At 36.1% G+C, this 19,734-nt stretch overlaps 1 protein-coding gene across 3 annotated transcripts in view; it reads left to right on the top strand.

Moving 5' to 3' along the window:
• The window catches only part of ACOX1 (acyl-CoA oxidase 1), a 42,987-nt gene that overhangs the window by 7,382 nt on the left and 15,871 nt on the right, over positions 1–19,734 (top strand). For 2 of the 3 annotated variants that reach the window (XM_072645759.1, XM_072645758.1), the window contains 6 exons: positions 13,166–13,326; positions 15,985–16,092; positions 16,954–17,073; positions 17,569–17,684; positions 17,921–18,090; positions 18,814–18,976. In XM_072645759.1, the coding sequence (XP_072501860.1) occupies positions 13,166–13,326; positions 15,985–16,092; positions 16,954–17,073; positions 17,569–17,684; positions 17,921–18,090; positions 18,814–18,976 (838 nt within the window). The remainder of the gene's footprint in view (positions 1–13,165; positions 13,327–15,984; positions 16,093–16,953; positions 17,074–17,568; positions 17,685–17,920; positions 18,091–18,813; positions 18,977–19,734) is intronic. The other variant, XM_072645757.1, reaches the window with a different exon arrangement.

The raw sequence follows: 19,734 nt of genomic DNA, 5'->3' as shown, positions 1-19,734 counted from the left end.
TATTTCTTGAACTAGTTTGCAGAGTAGTTTGTAAGAGTAAGTGCTGATAATGTTTAAGGGTGGTGAAACCTCTTCTTTATATAAGGTTAGGTCCTGCTATCATTCCTGCATTTCTTGCCACTATCTGATGCCTTAACAGTTTGTTTAGTATAATTTCTAGAGCATTAATATCTTAGCAATGTAAGGATATCATTTACCCAGGAGAATTGCGTTCTGTTATGCCAGGGAAGCAGGGATTGAATAGGATGTAGAATGCTAGTAATGAAAACCTTCCATATTATTTGTTAGGCCCCAAAAAGAGTTAGGATTCAGTCAGCAAGCATGTACTATATGTCAGGCACTATGCTAAGTGCTGAAAACATAAAGACAAAAAGAAGACAATCCTGGCCTTCAAGCAGTTTACATTCTAGTGAGAGTACAGTATAAACATATGAGCGTACACTTATGGAATACGAGGTAACTTTGGAGGGGAAGGCACTAGGACCAAGAAAGAGCGCATGCAAAAGGTGGTGCTTCAGCTGAATCTTGAAGGAAATGAGGGATTCCAAGAGATGGAGGTCTGGTGGGAAGGCAGTTAGTTCAAAGATGCAGAGATGGGAAATAGAGTCTTATGTATGAGGAATAGCAAATAAACCAGTCTGGCTGGATTGTGGAGATTGTGAAGGAGAGTAATGTGGGTGTCGATTTCAAAGTTAGGAAGGAGCTAGGATGTGAAGAGTTTTAAATGCCAAGTAGGAGTTTATATTTGATAGGTAATAGGGATCCATTGGAGTTTTTACTGACTGTGAGGTGGGGAAGTGTTACACAACAGATCTGCACTTTAGGAAAATCACTTTGTCATCTTTCTGGAGGATAAATTGGAAATGTGAAAGACTTGAGACAGTGACACTGAGAGGCTGTTTCAGTTGTCCTGGTGAGTGACGGCTGGTGACTGTGTGGCTGGTGAGAAGGGGAACTGTGTAACCAATGTTGTAGAGATAGAAACAAGATTTGGCAGCTGGTTATGTTGAGGTGTAGGGATGCTGGAACCCTGAAATTCCAGGACAAGCAATGCAGGTCCTGCCGTGAATTAATTCAACCCAAACCTTCTTTCTGCCAAAGACAAGGTTTATTAGAACACTGGTCGGGGTGGGTGAGTTTCTAAGAATCTGCTATATTTGTGACACTTGTATTGATAAGCGGGCCAGACTGTTAAGGAATCTGAGCAATGTAATGTGGGGGGGAGGGGCAAGATGGACTTTATATACAGAAAGACTATGGGAAGGATCTAGGAGTGACCAGGTAGTCTAGGGTTACTGGGGGTTAAGAGAAGGACCTGGAAAGGGTCAGGTGCCCCAGGTCAATGCCAGGGACCTGGGCCACATGGGAAAGGCTTTTCCTTTTTGGAGTCTAGATCCCAAAGACAGGGTCTTTTCCTTTTAGGGGTTCAGATCCCATCCCCATCAGTTAGATGTGTGTGGTGGGAGGAGTTGAGGATGACACCTAGGTTGTGGACCTGAGTGACCAGGACAATAAGAGGAATTCAGAAAAGGGGTGATTTGGGGGAGAAAATAACAAATAATTTTTTCAACATCCAAAACTGAACTCATTCTCTTTCTTCTAGAACTTGCCCCTATTTCTGAATCTCTCTGTTTCTTTCAGAGGAATTACCATCCTTTATCACCTAGGTTTGCCACCTCAGTATTATCCTTTACTCCTCACTGTCCCTCACCCCATATACCCAGTCAGTGGCCAGCAACAGTTTTTCAAAATTAAAAACAAAGGTTGTTCTTCAGTTTTTATGGATCAATGTCATGTTTGGGCAATTGTGGATAATTCCGTGACAATAGTACAGTTTTAGTAGTTTGGTTGAAATGTGTTAGTTTTGGGGTTTTTTTTTAATGTTTTACAATCACTACCAGAAAACTTAGATTTTTACACCCCACACCTACCCCGCACCATCCCCCTCCCTCCCCAAGATGGCATATAGGATCTACATATACTTTCCTATTGAATCTGTTTTCACTATAGTCATGCAATGTAGATGAACTAAAATAAATGAAGAAATCATGTAACAAATCAAAACATAATACACACACACAAATACAAATATGATCTGCTTCATTCTGCAAATGAATTCCATAGTTCTTTCTCTGAGTGTGGAAGGCATTTTGCCTTAGAAGACCATTGGGAATTTTTTTTTTTTTAAAGTTCTTGCATTATTATGAAGTTCCAAGTCTACCAGAAAGAACTCTTGCACACTGTGGCCGTTGCTGTGCACAAAGTTCTCCTGGTTCTGCTCCTTTCACTCAGCATCAGATCATATAAGTCCTTCCAGGCCTCCCTGAAGTCTTCCTGTTCATCATTTCTTATGGCTCAATAGTACTCCATTACATTTATATACCATAATTTATTCAGCCATTCCCCAATTGATGGGCATCCCCTTGACTTCCAGTTTTTGGCAGCTAGAAAGAGTGCTGTTATAAATATTTTTGTACGTGTGGGACCCTTTCCCATTTTTATGATCTCTTGGAGATATCTCTGTTAGTTTTTGAGGTTTGTATTCGTAAGCATAATGACTTGTCACCTGTTACTCCATTAAATAAAGTAAGCTTCTGGTGTTTAAGTCTCATCACCTGATCATGTCTTGTTAGGTATCTCATAGGTATTAAATTTTCAAGGCTAGTAGAGATTTGTGGCTTAGTGTCTACTATTTCCTTGTGTAATCTGCATAGATTAAATCCTGCTTCCCAAAGAATAGCCTTTTTGTAATTTCTTCCTGCAGTGACCTAATCCTGAATTGCCATCATAAAGTCCCTCTTGTTTCCAGAAACAGTTCTACATGACTTAGCCATTTGCTTAGTGCTTCCTGTTCAACATATTACTTGCTAGTTGTGTTCATGTGGCTATCACTTGTAGACTAAATATGCTTTTTTATTTCATTCTTGGATCTTAACTATTTCATAGGTTACATTCAGAGATAAACCACTTTCAATTACATTAGACAAATCCAAAAACCTATGATCAACTTTTACTACCATTGCTTGAGGAAGAGGAAGTACTGTCTATTTGTTCCAAAAATGTTTCCGGAAGTTTTGGACCTATTTGCCATGTGCTCTAAGAATTTCCATTAGTTCTGTTCCTCCTTTTTGACAAAGAAGCATTCATCTTTCTATAGCTGCCTTAGGGTGATGAATCCTGTGTTTCATTAATATTGTGCAGGTTTTTGTTAGTATGCCTTCCAATTAAGTTGTGGTTCATTTTACAATTCTAAAAGCATACACTAAGACAGATATTGGTTAGGTGTTAATTGTGTTAAACATTTTCTTCTCATTCAGCTTTGATTTCAGGATGTCAGTCTCTTAACAGGTTTAGCTACAGCCTTGATGTCTATGTTCAGTGGGTCTCGCCTAGAGTAAACCAAGGTATCTATAATTTTTGCCTCTATCCATTGGTTCCTTGTGATCTCTAAATCAGTCTTGCATCTTCAGTTTTTATCTTTCCTTGGAATCCATTCATACTTCTCAAATCCAAGGGACATTTTATGTTATTGGAGAAAGTTTGTGTGAAGCGATGGAACTGTTAAATGTGTTTTTTGGAGCCATGTGGTATCTGTACATCCAGTGACTTTGGTTTGACTCTCTCTTTAATTTAGAAGCCTTTTTTAGTTTAGGAGATGAAGATGAAATTAAGACTTGGCAAAATCATAATAAGTTTAAACTATTTCACTGAAAAGTACCATTGTTTTTATCACTTGTTCTTGACATTGTTGTGTTGTTGGTGGGTTTTAAATAAAGAAAAATTTTCCATGTGGATACTAAATACTCTAGCATTTTCACTGTATTTGAGACTGTTTTATAAATTTGCAATGTGTGATATAAAACTTGAGGCACAGGTTTTCTGATAATCAGCTAAAGCAGTATAAAGGTTACACCTACTACATCCTACTATTATCAGTCATTTTGACTTTTGTCTCACCGTTGGATTTTGAGGACTCTGAAAGAAAGAGTGAGACTGATGACTTTGTACAACTCTACCTCTCTTAAATCCAGTTCACACACTAGTCAAGATATCACCCATGATGTCTTGGTTTTCTTCAAAACTCAGGACAACAGCATTGTTATACATTGCACTTAACTTGGCAAACTACAGGAACAATGTAATGAAAGATGGAGTTACTTAGTTTCAGAGTTGATTTGTTAGGGCAAATGTAACTTTGAAGGCTCAGTTCTAACAAGACATCTCCTATACATGTGCTGAAAGCCTATGAGATACCTCAGTTTGGCAAGTGGGTTATTGAAAGGAATCTTCATCTCGGTCCAATCTGTCTGCTTCTCCTGTATTTGTTTAATTTAGTGCCATTTTCTACTTCCTTTATAATAATATCCAGGTCTGCCATGTTAAGAGTCCAAATATTGATAACTCCACAGTTCATGATGGAAAAAACAGCCAGATATTGAGGTGGATAGAGAGCTAGGCCTGGAGGGAGAAGGACCTGAGTTCAGATTTGTCCTCCACTATTTAGATCTTTATGGCGTTGTCAGATTTAAATAATGTTTGTCTCCATTTCCTTAATTTTAAAATAAGAATGATAATAACACCTTCTTGGATTTTTCTGAAGATCAAATGAGATATTTATAAAATACATTCTAATATAAAATGAAATCACCAATTTTATTCAAATTCAGTATTTCAGATTCTCTAGAATTAAATACTTTGTTAGTGCATTTTTTAAGTGTGAATTTTTCATTTTGTTCTTTTTGCAAAGTATTTTAACAGAATCTAGAGTCTTGAGTAGCCCAATTAGGAGCATCTGATTTACTATCCAGATCAAGTTTTTTCTCAACATTCATGGTCAACATCCTCAAAAAGAAAGGCCTGTGTTTTTTTTCAATCACTTGCTGATAGAGTGAGACTTCATTGTTGTTCATAACCACGTTGCCCAGTTTACAGTCAATCTTGGCTTCATACCAGTCATTTCTAATCAAGTTGACCGTCCATTTTTTAACTTTTTCATGAGTCATGTTCAACTTAATCTTCTAACTTACCAATGCTAATACATTGTTAGATGCCAGAAAATCCCAAATATGAAGTCAAGTCTTTTCCATGAAATCTTCAAGGCAAAAACCACTAGGAAAAAGTCATTCACAAAAACCAATTCACATTCTCTTAATTTTTTGGGGTACCATCCAAATCAAAGTTTACATACAAGCATTCTGCAGACTGTGTAATAGGGTCTTTGTATATAGGGCTTCTGCTGAACAACCTTGATTAAATCTTTGTTTTTAAATGTCTTTATTATAATTGCAGTTGTCAAACAGTGGAGAAGATGTGGGCACATAGTTTGAATTGCATTAAGATATTGTGGTTGGGACTTGAGGTGCCAAGATGGTGGAGTGAGGAAGGAATCTTCTGAAGCCCTCCCAAGTTTCCCTCCAAACAACTAGAAAACCACCTCAGAATTGATCTAGGAGCAGGGAAGCAGCTTACTAGCCCAGTAGGAAAGGTCTTTCTCAGTGGGGTGGGAGGAGAGTAAGGAGCTCACACAGCATCAGCTGCTAGCCTCACAGGAGGGAGCCTGCAGCAAAGGTACAAGCTTGGGGCTGTCCTCCAACAGGGCCCTACCCTTCTAACCAGCATCCCCCTAGGGAAGTTAGCAGTCTGCAGGACAACAAGGTACCAGTCACCATCCAATCCCACCCCCAGCATAAGCTACCAGCCAGGCCCTGACCCCATTGCTGACCAGTAATGAAGCTCTGCCCCTAGGGCCTACTAGCAGAGATTCCCTGTTTCCATCACAAACTAGCAGCAGGATCCCATTTCTGGGGCAGACCAGCAGCTAATACTCTTCCAGTACAAGCCAGAAGACAAGACTGCTCTTCAGATAAAGCACGCAGCTTAGCCCTGAAGCCCAGTGAAAGCCAAGAATAAGACCCAGAACCCAAGCACAAAAAGCTTGGGACAGTGTAGAATCGGAGTCCAACCCTCACATAAAAACACCAAGTCACTGAAAAGAAAGAGAAAGAAAATGAGAAAAACAAAAAAAGAGCTTCACTGTAGAAAATGGTGATGATTGGGAGGATTAAGGCATAAACAGAAGCAGAGTGTCTAAATGGCTACATGTGAAGCCTCAAAGAAAAATGTAATTTGGTCTCAGGCCCAAAAAGTATTCCTGGAAGAGTTTAAAAAGAATTTTAAAAAGCAAATTAAAGAAGTAGAAAAGAAGTTGGGGAAAGAAATAAGAGTAATGCAAGAGAATCATGAAAAAAGAGTCCCACGTGGGAAAAGGTAGAGAAAAATTTATGGAGGAAAATCTATCCTTAAAAAATCTAATTAGCCAAATGGAAAAGGAAGTACAAAAGCTCGCTGAAGAAAATGATTCCTTAAAAATTAGGTTTGAACAAGTGGAAATTAATGCCTATGAGATTTCAAGATACAATAACACACACCAAAAAAAATGTGAAATTTCTCATTAGAAAAACAACTGACCTAGAAAATAGATCCAGGAAAGATTTAAAAAAGAATTATTGGATTACCTGAAAGTCATGATTTAAAAAAAAAGCCTGGACAACATCATTCAAGAAATTATCAAAGAAACTGCTCTGATATGTTAGAACCAGAGGGCAAAATAGAAACAGAAAGAATCTGCCAATTACTGCCTGAAAGATGAATGAAATGAAAATTCCCAGGAACAATGTAACCAAATTCTAGAGTTCACAAATCAAGGAGAAAATATTACAAGCAGCAAAAAAGAAACAATTCAGATATTGTAGAGCTGCAGTAAGGATTGTACAGGATTTGACAACTTCCACATTAAAGATCCAGAAGGCTTGGGATATGGTATACCGAAAGGCAGATGAGTTAGAATTACAGACAAGAATCACCTGCCAGGCAAAATTGAATATAATCTTTCGGGGGGAAAAATGGACATTTAACAAAAATAGAGGATTTTCAAACAGTTTTTATTAAAAGACCAGAGCTGAATGAAATTTGACCTTGAAATTCAAGCCTCCAGGGAAACGTAACATGGTAAAAAAGAAACAAGAAAGAGAAGACATAAATTCAATAAGGTTAAACTGTTTATGTTTCTATATGGTAAGATAATATTTGTAACTCTTAATAACTTATTAATATTACTATAAGAGCTATTGTTACTATAAGAGTAATTAGGAATATATGTAGAGAGGGGGCATGGATATAAGATGACTTTGATGGGATGGTACTCCAAAAAACAAAATAAAGGGGTGAGAAAGAAAACTGCACTGGAAGAAGAAAAGGGGAAGGATTGAATGGGGTAAATTATCCTACATAAAAGAGGCATGAAAGAACTGTTATAATGAGGGGGAAGATGGGGGGAGAGGATAAGCAAAGCTTAAACCTTACTGTCATCAAAACTGACTCAAAGAAGAAATAACATACACACTGAGTTGGATGTAGAAATCTATCTTATCCTATAAAGAAATAAAAAGGGATGAGGATAATAGAAGGAGGAGGGGACTGATAAAAGGGAGGGTTTATTGGGGAAGGCAGTGATCAGAAGTAAAACACTTGTGAGGAGGGAAAGGGTAGAGGGGGTAAGAGAGAGGTGGATAAACAAGTGAAAACATCATGGAGGGAAATAGACAAGTTTTAACTGTTAATGTTAATGTGATGAACTCACCCATCAAACGGAAGTAGATAGCAGAATGGTTTAAAAACCAGAATCCTACAACATGTTTACAAGAAATACATTTGAAGCAGAGAGATACACACAGGGTAAAAGTACGGGCCTGGAGCAGGATCTGTTTTGCTTCCCCTGATACAAAGAAAGCAGAGTAAAAGCAAAAACAAGTCTAATTAAAAGAGATAAAGAAGCAAACTATATCTTGCTGAAACATACCATAGACAGTGAAGAAATGGCATAGCATTTAAATTTTTTAAGAAGGTGAATGAATTTTAAGAGGAAATAGATACTATACTAGTGAGGGACCTCAACTTTCCCCTCTCAGAACTAGATAAATCTAACCAAAAAATAAACAAGAAGGAAGTTAAGGAGGTGAATAAAATTCGGAAAAGATATGATAGATCTCGGGAGAAATAGAATAGAGGAATAGAATAAAAATATACCTTTTTCTTAGCAATACATGGCACATACACAAAAACTGACCATGTATTAGGACATAAAAACCTCATAACCAAATGCAGAAAAACAAATAGTAAATACATCCTTTTCAGATCATAATACAATAAAAATTACATTCAAAAATGGACAGTGGAAAGATTAAAAATTAATTGGAAATTAAATAATCCTAAAAAACAAGTAGGTCAAAGGACAGATTGTAGAAACAATTGATAATTTTGTTAAAGAAAATGACAACAATGAGACACATACTAAAATTTATGGTGTCGACCTAGAAGTTTGGTTAAAAAAAGGCAAACAGGTGAAGTGCATATTGTTTATTCCCTTAAAGCTGGCAGTTATATGATCATGACAGAAAAACTTCTGACTGACTAATAGAATGACCAGGCTTAAATCTGTTTAGGACAATCCAGGGTTGTCTGTGTCCTTCAGATTTATGGTCTCCATGAGTGATTAACTATACCACAAGGAAAGAATTTCTTAATTGGACAGATCTAAATACAATAAGATAAGAGAGTTGACAAAGGGTCGGTTGAAATTACAACTCAGAGTATCTGTGTTTTCTCTGTCATTAACATGTCATAATACAGTACATGTCCACAAGGTAATAAAAAACATCCCTCTATTCACGATAGTGTCTCAGGTTCTGGGTCTCATAAGGAATGCTAAGTCAGCCCCATCTGACGTTGTTGACATAGGAAGAGGTATTCTCTGAGTTTATTGCAGAGAACAAAGAGACTGTTAGGTCCAGGCTCTTCTTAACTCAAGCTCTGGCCTTATTAAAGTCCAAAAAGGATATTAAATATTATCAGTGAGATGCAGCCAAAGTGGCACTTAGGGGGAAAATATGTATCTCTAATTGCTTACATCAGTAAAATAGAGAAAAGGCAGATCAATGAATTGGGCATGCAACCAAAAAAAATAGAAAAAGAACAAATTTAAAATCCCCAATTAAACACCAAATTGGAAATCCTGGAAATCAAAGGAAAGCTAAATTTGAAAGTAAGAAAACCAGTGAACCAATAAGTAAAACTAGAAGCTGGTTTTATGAAAAAAAAAGCAAAACAGTAAAATAGATAAACCATTGGTTAATTTGATTTTTTTAAAAAAGGAAAGAAAACCAAATTACTAGTGTCAGAAATAAAAGAGGTGAATTCACCAATAAAATGGAAATTAAGACAACCATTGTCAGTCTATCTCTAGTCTGAGAGGAGTGAGAGTTGTATCTTTTCAGTGTGTTTTTGGTGGTTACTGGCATTAAACAGGGACAGAGTGAGTGCAGCCACACAGTGGACCCGCGCTATGCGATGATCAGCAATAGCACTAGGGTTTCTTGCCCTCCATTGCTGTACTGCCACCCTCCAAGTTACATGAGTGTCTGGTGCTATCTTCAAGGCCAGACAGTTCAGTATTTCTTTGTGTGTGAGCAGTTACTGTGGAGATATTTTGGTTTTAACATTAAAGTTTTGGGGATGATTTTGTGAAATGGGTGATAAAAAGAAACAGAAGATCGAATCAGAACATAGAATGTTTAATCCGGAGTGGACACAGATACTTGTTTACTTACAGGAGAGGCAAAATATTGTGCCTTGTTTGTCAAGATGTATTAACCATTCTGAAGGAACGCAATCTTCTTCACCATTTGAACTTCACGACTCATGCAAATTGGACACCAATGAAAAACAAATTAAAGCATCCAAATTGTGAAAAATATTAGTGGGGAACAATGGTTTCAAGAAAGCAGACTCAGCAAATGAGGTGGCTACTAAGGTTAGCTTTCAGATTTCTAAAGAAACTGCTGCTGGAAAGTCTTACTGAAAGTGACTTAATCAAGAAGTGTTTGCTGATAGCAGTTTCTGTATTATGTCTTGACAAAAAAAGTGTTTTTGAGAAATATTTTAATAATTAATTAATTATACCTTTACTTAGAAAGTGAGCTGCCAAAAACCTATCTGCAGCCTAAAGAAGTTTAGCCTATTTTAATTTTCACCCTACATATTGCCAAATTATACGAGTCTGGGTCAGCTATTAAGTGCTTTCTTTGTGCCAAGTTTGGTGTATGAGAAACACCAGTAAAGCTAGTTGGGCTAGACCATAATCAATCAACAAACATTTCTGACTATGTACTAATCACTGTGCTAAGTCCTGGCGACACATGCAACTATCAAGATGATATCCTTATTGAGGATCCCCTCAATACATATAGATAGCACTTGTAAGAATTTTGTATAGTTGGGAGACCAGGCCTGCAGGTTGGTAGTTACTGAGGTTCTCTTACTCACTTTTTTTACAGTATTAATAATGTCTCAGGGTTTTTGATACCTTCTCCTGCTTCAGGTAATCTTGAATCCTTTAATGCTCTCACAATTGTATTGCCTCCAGCACAGATCTTCTCTAGATATACTTAGTCCAAGCCAGCTTTTTCTTGAATTTGTTTTTATTCAGTGCCATTTTGATCTTCTCTATAAGAACATCCAAGACTGCAACGTTAGAATCCAACTGTGGTGCCTTCACAGTTCATGACGGAGAAAAATGTTTTATATAAAGATACTTGTACACCTTTTCCATGTTTACTTGTTCTGTAGTTTTTCCATTTTCATTGGTAACTGCCATTGGGAAGATTTTTAGTTGATTATTTTGCTAAATTTCCTTTTAACTAATTGTAATACCTTTTTTACTGGTAAAAAAAAAGAGTCAAAACTAATCACTCTGTGATTGACAGCACATGCGAATTTTTGCTTTTACAATTTACCTTCCCTTAACAGTGTTGCATGAATTTTCTTTAGTTTACTGACTAGCCATTGTCAGTAAGCCAGCACACGTGATTCAGAGACAGATTTTACTTAAGTTTATTCACTGAGAGTGTGACACGCTTCATCAGTAGTAGATGGAAATGTGTGTCGTGGACAGTTTGACTAGTAGCATTCGTACATATTACGTGAGACAAAGAAAAAAAGATTACTGTTTGTTATAGAGCAGTTAGTTATTCCAAGGGGAAAAAGTATCCTAGCTAAGAAAAATGTACACCATTATTAATGTTACAGGAGATTGAGAAGGGATGTGTCCTTATTAGTATAACTAGTAGTATTAAATCAAAAGGAACCAATCAGGCTAGATAAAGGAGAGGAGTCCTTTGTTAGACCCTTGAAATCTTTTTTTTTTTTTTTGACAGTTAAATATTTTTGTACCAAGTAGGGGAAGAAAGAAGACATTGAAGGGAATCAGATAGTTCAGCTGATCTTGTAGGTCATGCAGGGTCATACACACCAAAATGACAAATATAGAACAAAATGGGGTCAGTTCTGTCCTCCAAAAAATCCACTTTCAAGTAAGAAAGAAATCTCAGTCATCTAGAACAAACATTGGCCATTGTATTTGACCTGAATTCTGTATTATTATATTGTATATTTCTTATTGTACATATTCTTTTGGTTCAGTTTTATTTATTCTGTATCAGTTCATATAAATCCTACCATATTTCTCAGAAATTTTCATATTGTTTCTTTTGTTATAATAATATTCCATTATATGAATGTAGCACATTTGTTCACCTGTTCCCCAAGTAATGAAACATTTGGTTCCATCTTTTTTGATACTATAAATAGTGCTGATGTGAATATTTTGGTATATATGGTAAACCTTTCCATCTTGACTTCCTTTGACTATCAACTCTATAATAGGATTGCTGGATCAAAAAGAATGATCATTCCTGATAAAAATCCTAAAGAAGGATAAGAATGGAAACGCCTTTCCTTAGTAAAAATCAGAAGTAGTTATCTAAAACAAAGAATTAACATTATTTGTAATGGAGAGACATTGTTAGCTTGCCCTTTGACTTAACCAAGTTGAAATCAAGGTGGTGGGAAATGAAGACTTGGTGGCAGGGCTTCTGGAGAAGTTTTTGTTCAATTCTTGTTGGACTACTGTTCCTAATATATGGCTTTTACATTTAAAATGTTTGTGAAATAGTTAAGAAGTGGAAACCTGTAATAAACATTTTTCAGGCTGGCATAATAAAGTTTTCACAAAGATAAATATATAGCTAGAAATGGCAGAGTATCCAAAATAATTCGTAAAAACAGTGGTATATTCAGACTCCGTGGCCATTTGAGTTGATTCCTTTGTATTATGGGTTATGCTGGTAGAACTCCTTTCAACTGTAAGGACCTAAGATTCTTACCATGGCTGAACATGGAAAACAAAACTTTCATAACATTCTCAGATTGCTAGAAAATTTTAACAAAAATCTAATCTCAGAAAATTAATTTGATATTTTAATTAAATATGTTCATAATAATCATAAATGAAAACTTTCTGCATTATTACATTTTTTAATGTTTTTATCATTTCCTTTATTGTGTCTTTGATTTTGATTTTCTGAATAAATGATTGGGATGAAGAGCATTGTCTGTTTCTATGTTAGCTCAGAAGAGGGTGACTACATCTTTATGAAAAAATGTGGTAGGGTGTTGGAGTTTTTTTGTTTTAGGGGGTTTGAAAATGAAGGTTGGAAAAGCCAGCCTAAAATTGGCTGGCAGTCGGTAGGAGTGATTCCCTTTTGTTTACTAGTTGTCCCAAAAGGCCAGAGCAACTGCATATCATGGCAGTCCCATTAAAGGTACCATGTATGTTACCAAACTCTCTCATTCAGCTCTCTATTCCACATAAAGTGGAATTAATTCCAAATTTAAGACAACCTGTTATAAAATTTTATTTCCTTTATTTCAAGGATCTTTCTTTCTTAGTACGTAGGCACTTGGTCCATGACATAATTCTTTCTCTGTGCATCAATAGCCAGTCATCCCAAGGAAAATAATTTTATAGTTTCTAGTTTAAGAAGCATTAGAAAGTATTATGTAGCAAGTTCACAAAAATGAAAATAACCTAAATTTCTAAATTGATACAGAAATGAACAGTGCTCCACATCTATACTGAAATCTGCATGCTTAATTAATTCTTACTTATACAAGGTCTTTTTTGTCTCCTTCCCTTAATCTGTCTTCCCAAATTGGTGAATTTCTTGCATCTGATGACCCTCAAATGCCCATCCTTGGCATGCCTTCACAGCTTTGTGCATCGTGGGCGTCCTGAACCTTTGGACCTTCACTTGGGCATGTTTCTGCCCACATTACTTCACCAGGCAACCCAGGAGCAACAAGAACACTTCTTCATGCCATCCTGGAACCTGGAGATTATTGGCACTTACGCCCAGACAGAAATGGGTCATGGTATGGTACATTCAATCTATCCTCTGGGGTGTTTGGGCTTCTTGTGTAGAAAACCTCTTATACATACAAGGTATGAAAAAACAACTTTGAGGACCAAAGCTTTCATATGTATTGTCTTGGCATAGAATTGAGCCTCATTCAATGGAAATAACTAGGGTTTTGTGATGTCACAGATCAACTGACACTGCATTTCCATCATGGTTCAGTTACGGTTGCCTTCCTTAAGTTGAAGGGTGTAAAATCAGTCCTTAGGATTTGTAAGATTTTATAAGCCCATTGGAACTTAGTATTTGGACTTTTTTTGCTGTGACTCATCTTTGTCTCACCAGTTGTCATTTTTTGTGACTTAGACCTTGATCTTGTAATCATCTCTGGTATAAACACTTGACTAATGTGAAAGCATAACATTGACTTATCTCAGAAGTATGTTGTAGAGCAGGCATTCATGGAAGAAAAGTTAAAAGTCCCTGCCAGAGAGGAAATATCCAAGTTAAATGACTGGAAGTATAAGGTCATTTATTTAGAGCTAGAAGGGTCATAAAACCCTTAAAGGAACCTGAGGCCCAGAGAGGTTAAGTGACCTGCACAAGCGCATTGCTGTTAAGTGACAACAGAGGCAAGTCTGCACCCAGGGCTTCTGTTATTTTCACTGTCATGCTGCCTGCAGAACAAATCTGAATCATTTACCTTGAAAGGGAATAAAACATCATTATTCTGACTGAATGGATGGAGATTGCTAGGCCAAAAGACAGAATACATGAGACATGTTCCTTTACCTTCTACAATGATCTCATTTATCTCTTCTCTGTTTCTTCATTAATTGTAAACGCTATTCCTCTTAACACCCCCTCTTCTAACTTGAGCAACTGCCATCATTTACTACAACTTCCATTCTTCTTTTCAGAAAAGTGCTTGTAGTTTGTAATATGTACTCATAATTTTTTTTCCTTCTACCCAAACGGAATCTTTCTTTTTCATTCAAGAGCACCTTAACTCTAGAGCTTTAGAGACAGAGTTATATAGAATTTGTACAATAGAACATTGTCCATTTATTTGATCATATCTTGTCATTGCCTCTTGCCTTATTTATTACATTTTCATACTTTTCCTTTGAAGGGCTCTTTCTGGTTGGTTGATTTGACTGTACCTTTTAAAGAAAGAAAAGAGAAAAAAGATGATGGAAAGTAAAAGTGCTTGCTTTTCAGTAACAAAATGAGGATCCTTAATTTAAATGTTCTGAACTCCTTGAATAAAGACATTCCATACCCATTAGTATTCAGCTGAGGAGCTTCCAGGTGTTTTCTTTGAAATTCTTTAAATACTTACTGTGGTCTGCCAATATAGAAGCAGTTTTGTAATAGTAAAAAGAATTCTCAAGAGTAGGAAAATGATGGTTCTCTGAAGACCACTTGTGTGACATAAGGAATTTCTAAGTTGTTTGTTCATTTAACTTTTAGGCACTATCTACCACCTAGTTTTGCTGTTCCCCCAAAATTATGGGGTCTGAATTAACCTTAAAATGCATTTTTATTTACTCACAGTTGAAATGCTACACTTTTATTTCTCTAGAGAAGTGACCATTCTAAAAGATTCTGTTATAGACTGCCAGGTGGTTGCCTGGCTTTGAAAGCTTGTAAAGAAGGTGCATGCTTCACCATTTTGCTTTCAAGAATTGAAGAAGGTGCTTGTAGAGGGTCCCTTCTTTCCCAGTGTGGCCTTTGAAAGCTCCTTTTTTCCTCTTTAATCTCATTATATCTTAAAATAAAATCCTTCATGTACAATCTTGATACACGTGTTTCACTCAGTCAGTGAGCATTTATTGTTTATCATCTACCAGGCGCTGCGTTAAACTATGGAAATACAAAGAAAGGCAAAAACTTAGAGCATCTGTTTTCATGTACTTTAATGTTCTCTCTTTGTTTACTTTAACTGCAGCTTTTTCCTTCATCAGATAATCTTACTCCTTCTAATGCTATAAATACCTAGTATACAGAATGGATATGACAAATATTTTGTTAATTGAAATAGGCACACACCCAACATAAAGAGTGTTCAGAAGGAATTGTTAATACTCTTTTGAAATGACTTCATCCAGTAGATATGATGTTGTAATCTTGTAGAAAAGAAATATTGTCTTTAGACTAGGTGTAGCTTAAGGTAATTTGAATTTTATTTGTTACCATAAGTCATCTGATACAAAGGTGCCTTAATATTAAGACTAATATAAGAAACAACATGAAGCCTGTACATGGAGATATTCAATCGAAAGCTTATTGCTTATACTCATCGCCTTTTTTTGTTGTTGGCCTTATGATTTAAATGGCAGGGGAACACCCCGTGTGGAAAGTGGAAATTTCCACCATTTGTATTATTAGTCTCAGTTGTCTAAGTTAGTCTTAGTTGGGACATTTTGAGGTTAAATGATTTGCTTATGATTAAAAAGATAATAAAAGGCAAAATGTGAACTTGGATCTTCTGACTTCAAGGCCAACCAACTATCCACTATACCACATTGTTTCTCAGCTCATCTATATGAGGAGCTTTTTTAATGAGCAGTCACAGAAACAGAAGAAATAAGCTAAATCTTAACTCAGGAAGTTCCCATTGTTCCCGTTTTCCTCTTGCTTTCCATAAATTAACTGTAATTCTTTTCCTTAGGAACTCACCTTCGAGGCCTAGAAACCACGGCGACTTATGACCCTAAAACACAGGAGTTTATTCTCAATAGCCCTACTGTTACTTCAATTAAATGGTGGCCTGGTGGACGTGAGTAACTTGATACACATTTTCGCAGTCAAAAATTAAGATTTATTATAAGATTCTATTTCAGATGTTAAGATGTGTAAGTATGTATATGCACAAATGGAAAAAGAATTTAATCAGCCCAAATTTGTTACAAATCATTTTATATATAATAATCTTTTTCATTTAATTATATAAAATAATCTTTTTTCATAGTTGTAATATGTGTCTGTAAAGTTTTCCTCCTTTTTCACTTTATTTCACATAAATTTTTCATGAATTGACATGATATGCAAAATTGTTGTTTTTTCATAGTTAACATTCCATACTTTGGCCGTTACTTTATTGTTGGATATTTGGGCTATTTCTAGTCTAAATATCATTGATGTAAACACCTTTGAACAAATAATGTTCCTACTTCCTCCCCTTCCTCCAAATCCCGTTTGAATCCTTTAGGTTTATTTCCTATAGTGAGATCAATAGTTAAAAGTTTAGTTTTAGGTCTAACTGCATAATGTCAGATGTTAAATAAAATTTTGACAGGAAAAAAACATTTCTAGAAATACAGTCCAAAAACTTGAGAAAAGGAAATTTTTAAATGAATTTCCTCTTTTAGAAAAAGGAATTAATTTGCTTTGAAAATTCAGAATATCCTGGGAAATAGAGTTGATGCTAGCAAAAATTTGGAATTTAGGTGGATCCTCTTTCTGAATATTGGGTGTTGGTACTTTCATTGAAAAGTGTTTCTGGGAACCTTGTAGTGTAGCTTGGAGGCAGATTTCTCATCTTTGAACAGAGAGATAATTAGGTCAAGGGTTGAGAATTTTTTTTTTATTTTTAAGAATCTTTTGATCACTTTCTTTACTCTTGGTCTCAATGTTGCAGTTGGAAAAACCTCAAATCATGCCATAGTTTTGGCTCAGCTCTACACTAAGGGAGAATGCTATGGATTGCATGCCTTCATTGTACCTATTCGTGAAATAGGAACTCACAAACCTTTTCCAGGTAAAATTCTGTTTGTTTGGTACCATGGAGGGAAATGAAATTAACCACTTTGGTTGTTCTGCTAAAGGCATTCCCAGTGCTAGGTAGTCTGCTTTTGAAGCCATTTATTTCATTTTACATTTAAACAACCAGGTGGAGGTTGAAACTGACTGTAAATAAGTTTCTTTGATAGTCTTCATGATCTGTAAAAGACTACCTAATTAGCATTAGTGAGAACTTTTAGGTTATTGCTGTTTTTCCAGTCAGGAATAATACCTAGAGTCATTGCTAATGAAGGAAGCCTCCTGTGGTCAGAGTAGTGCTTTGGGGTTGCCTTGTGTCTGGCTTAAGAATAAACTAATGTGATTTGCACTTAATAATTCTCATGTTTTCCCTTGCTCCGCAGTTCCCCAAAACATTTACTAGGAAGAAATGATTTCTAAACAAAATATTTTCTGTTTATACAGAAGGTAACTTTTCCATGTTTCTTGTCTCCTTTTTTTTTTCCTGTGGTAGGCATCACCGTCGGAGACATTGGGCCCAAGTTTGGCTATGATGAAATGGATAATGGTTACCTAAAGATGGACAACTATCGAATTCCTCGGGAAAATATGCTGATGAAGTATGCCCAGGTATTTATGGAGATAACAGGAAAACCATAGTTAATTGGGAAATTCTGGTTGTGAGTAGCCATTAGAATAGGAAATTTTTGTTCTTTTGTTAATAATATAATTTTACTACTCTATTGACTTACAATGAAAATCAAATCAGTTTTTAAGGAATGTGTTCTGTTTTCCCCAAACTACAGTTCATATTTCACAACAAGAAAAAGCAATCTCTGAGTCAATTTTACTTTTTTCCCTTTTAGGTCAAACCTGACGGCACATACGTGAAGCCTGTAAGTGACAGACTGACTTATGGAACCATGGTGTTTGTCAGATCATTCCTTGTGGGAGAGGCAGCTCGATCTCTTTCTAAAGCTTGCACTATTGCCATCCGTTACAGTTTAGTAAGACACCAGTCTGAAATCCAACCAGGGTAAGAGTGATGACTGACAAGTATGATTTGGCAAAGATCTGCCCTTATTAATGCCCATTCAAAATAGCAAACTTCCTGGATGTTGCATGTATATAAATCATGTAGCAATGCAAGATTTAAATTGTGCAGTACTGTTCTTACTGCTGTAATTGATGCCTCTATTTTCTTTGATTGTAAAATGGGAATTACACCATCTTCTGAACATAGAAGCAGGGTGAGACTTGCAAGAAAACCTTCTCAGCTCCCTAGATGAAGAAATACTGAGCAAAATTTGAAAATTCTCCTTGGTACCAGTAGCTAGAAGTTTTGGATAAAGGAAATAACTAATTTGAGTGTTCTTTTTTTATGACTGATACACAGTGGTTCATGCTGCCATCAACAGGCATAACTTGTTCATAACCCTTTCCTATCTGATAAATGAAGAAGTAATGGTAAGAAGAATGGATTTTCAGTGTCAATAACTTTGGTCAGCTCTTGAAATTAAGTATCCTTATAATTACTTTTTCTAAAATTGTGATCCAACCATCCTTCATTTAGTCACTTAGCCATAAACCTCATCGCTAAAGTTACCCTCCATAAATGTTAATTGTCCTTCTGTGGAATCTGCTAGCATATACTATCCTGGCTTGGACAGAAAAGAAACTTAATGGAAAAATCAGAACTGAACATCTGAAGAATTGTCATAACCTGTGAAACATTTTTTTTATTCTCATTTTGCTCTAGCGAACCTGAACCCCAGATCTTGGATTTTCAGACCCAGCAGTATAAACTTTTCCCTCTCTTGGCCACTGCCTATGCCTTTCAATTTGTGGGAGCCTACATGAAGGAAACCTATCATCGAATTAATGTGGATATTGGTCAAGGAAACCTGAATGAACTACCTGAGGTATGACTAAACTGGTAGATCAGGAAATTACCTTAGGCATGGCATCCATAAATTTCAGTGAGGCCTATAGACACTGTCTTTATAGACAAAAGCGAGTTACAGGTTGGATGATAATAAAGTTTTGTATGCAGAGGCTTACAGCACTAAGACCTAAGTGTTAAGGAAAAAATACTATGACAGCATCCTGATCTGAAGTTATTGGATTCAAATACCTTATCAGTCTTCCTTCCATAGCTCAGAGAGTATCTTGATTCCCTAAGGCTTAGTTTTCTGAACAAATTAAAAGGGGGAGTGTCTTCTTATTTAATCCAATTAAGAGAGGCATCTCTTTTGTACATCTTCTGCTAAATTGAAAGGAGAATCCTCAAAAAGGAATGGTTAAAGAGGCAGTAATTGGTTTTAAGAAACTATTTCTCCAAAGATAGGTTGACATTACTATTGTAGTGTTTAAGCACATCAGAAAACCTTAAAACCTAAATTAGGCACTTTTTTTACTTTGCTGTTTCATAAATATAAAGTTCAAAGGGATTCCCTCTTTGGGCCTTTCTCCAAGTCAGATACTTATATATTAATAAATTGTCTCTGACTTTGGCTGTAACACAAGGGTGTACAATTTCTTTTCCCCTAGTGGATTTGGAACAGATTCACTTGACCTAAAGAGTGGCAGTCTCAGCTTAGGTCTCTAGCTTAGTACCCCCAAAGTTCTGTCCTTACCTTGTTCTGATCAACCTTTTCATCAGTTACTTAGATCTGATGGC

Source organism: Notamacropus eugenii, chromosome 2 (assembly GCF_028372415.1).
Source record: "Notamacropus eugenii isolate mMacEug1 chromosome 2, mMacEug1.pri_v2, whole genome shotgun sequence".
Taxonomy (NCBI): domain Eukaryota; kingdom Metazoa; phylum Chordata; class Mammalia; order Diprotodontia; family Macropodidae; genus Notamacropus; species Notamacropus eugenii.
This window is presented reverse-complemented; position numbering and strand designations above follow the sequence as displayed.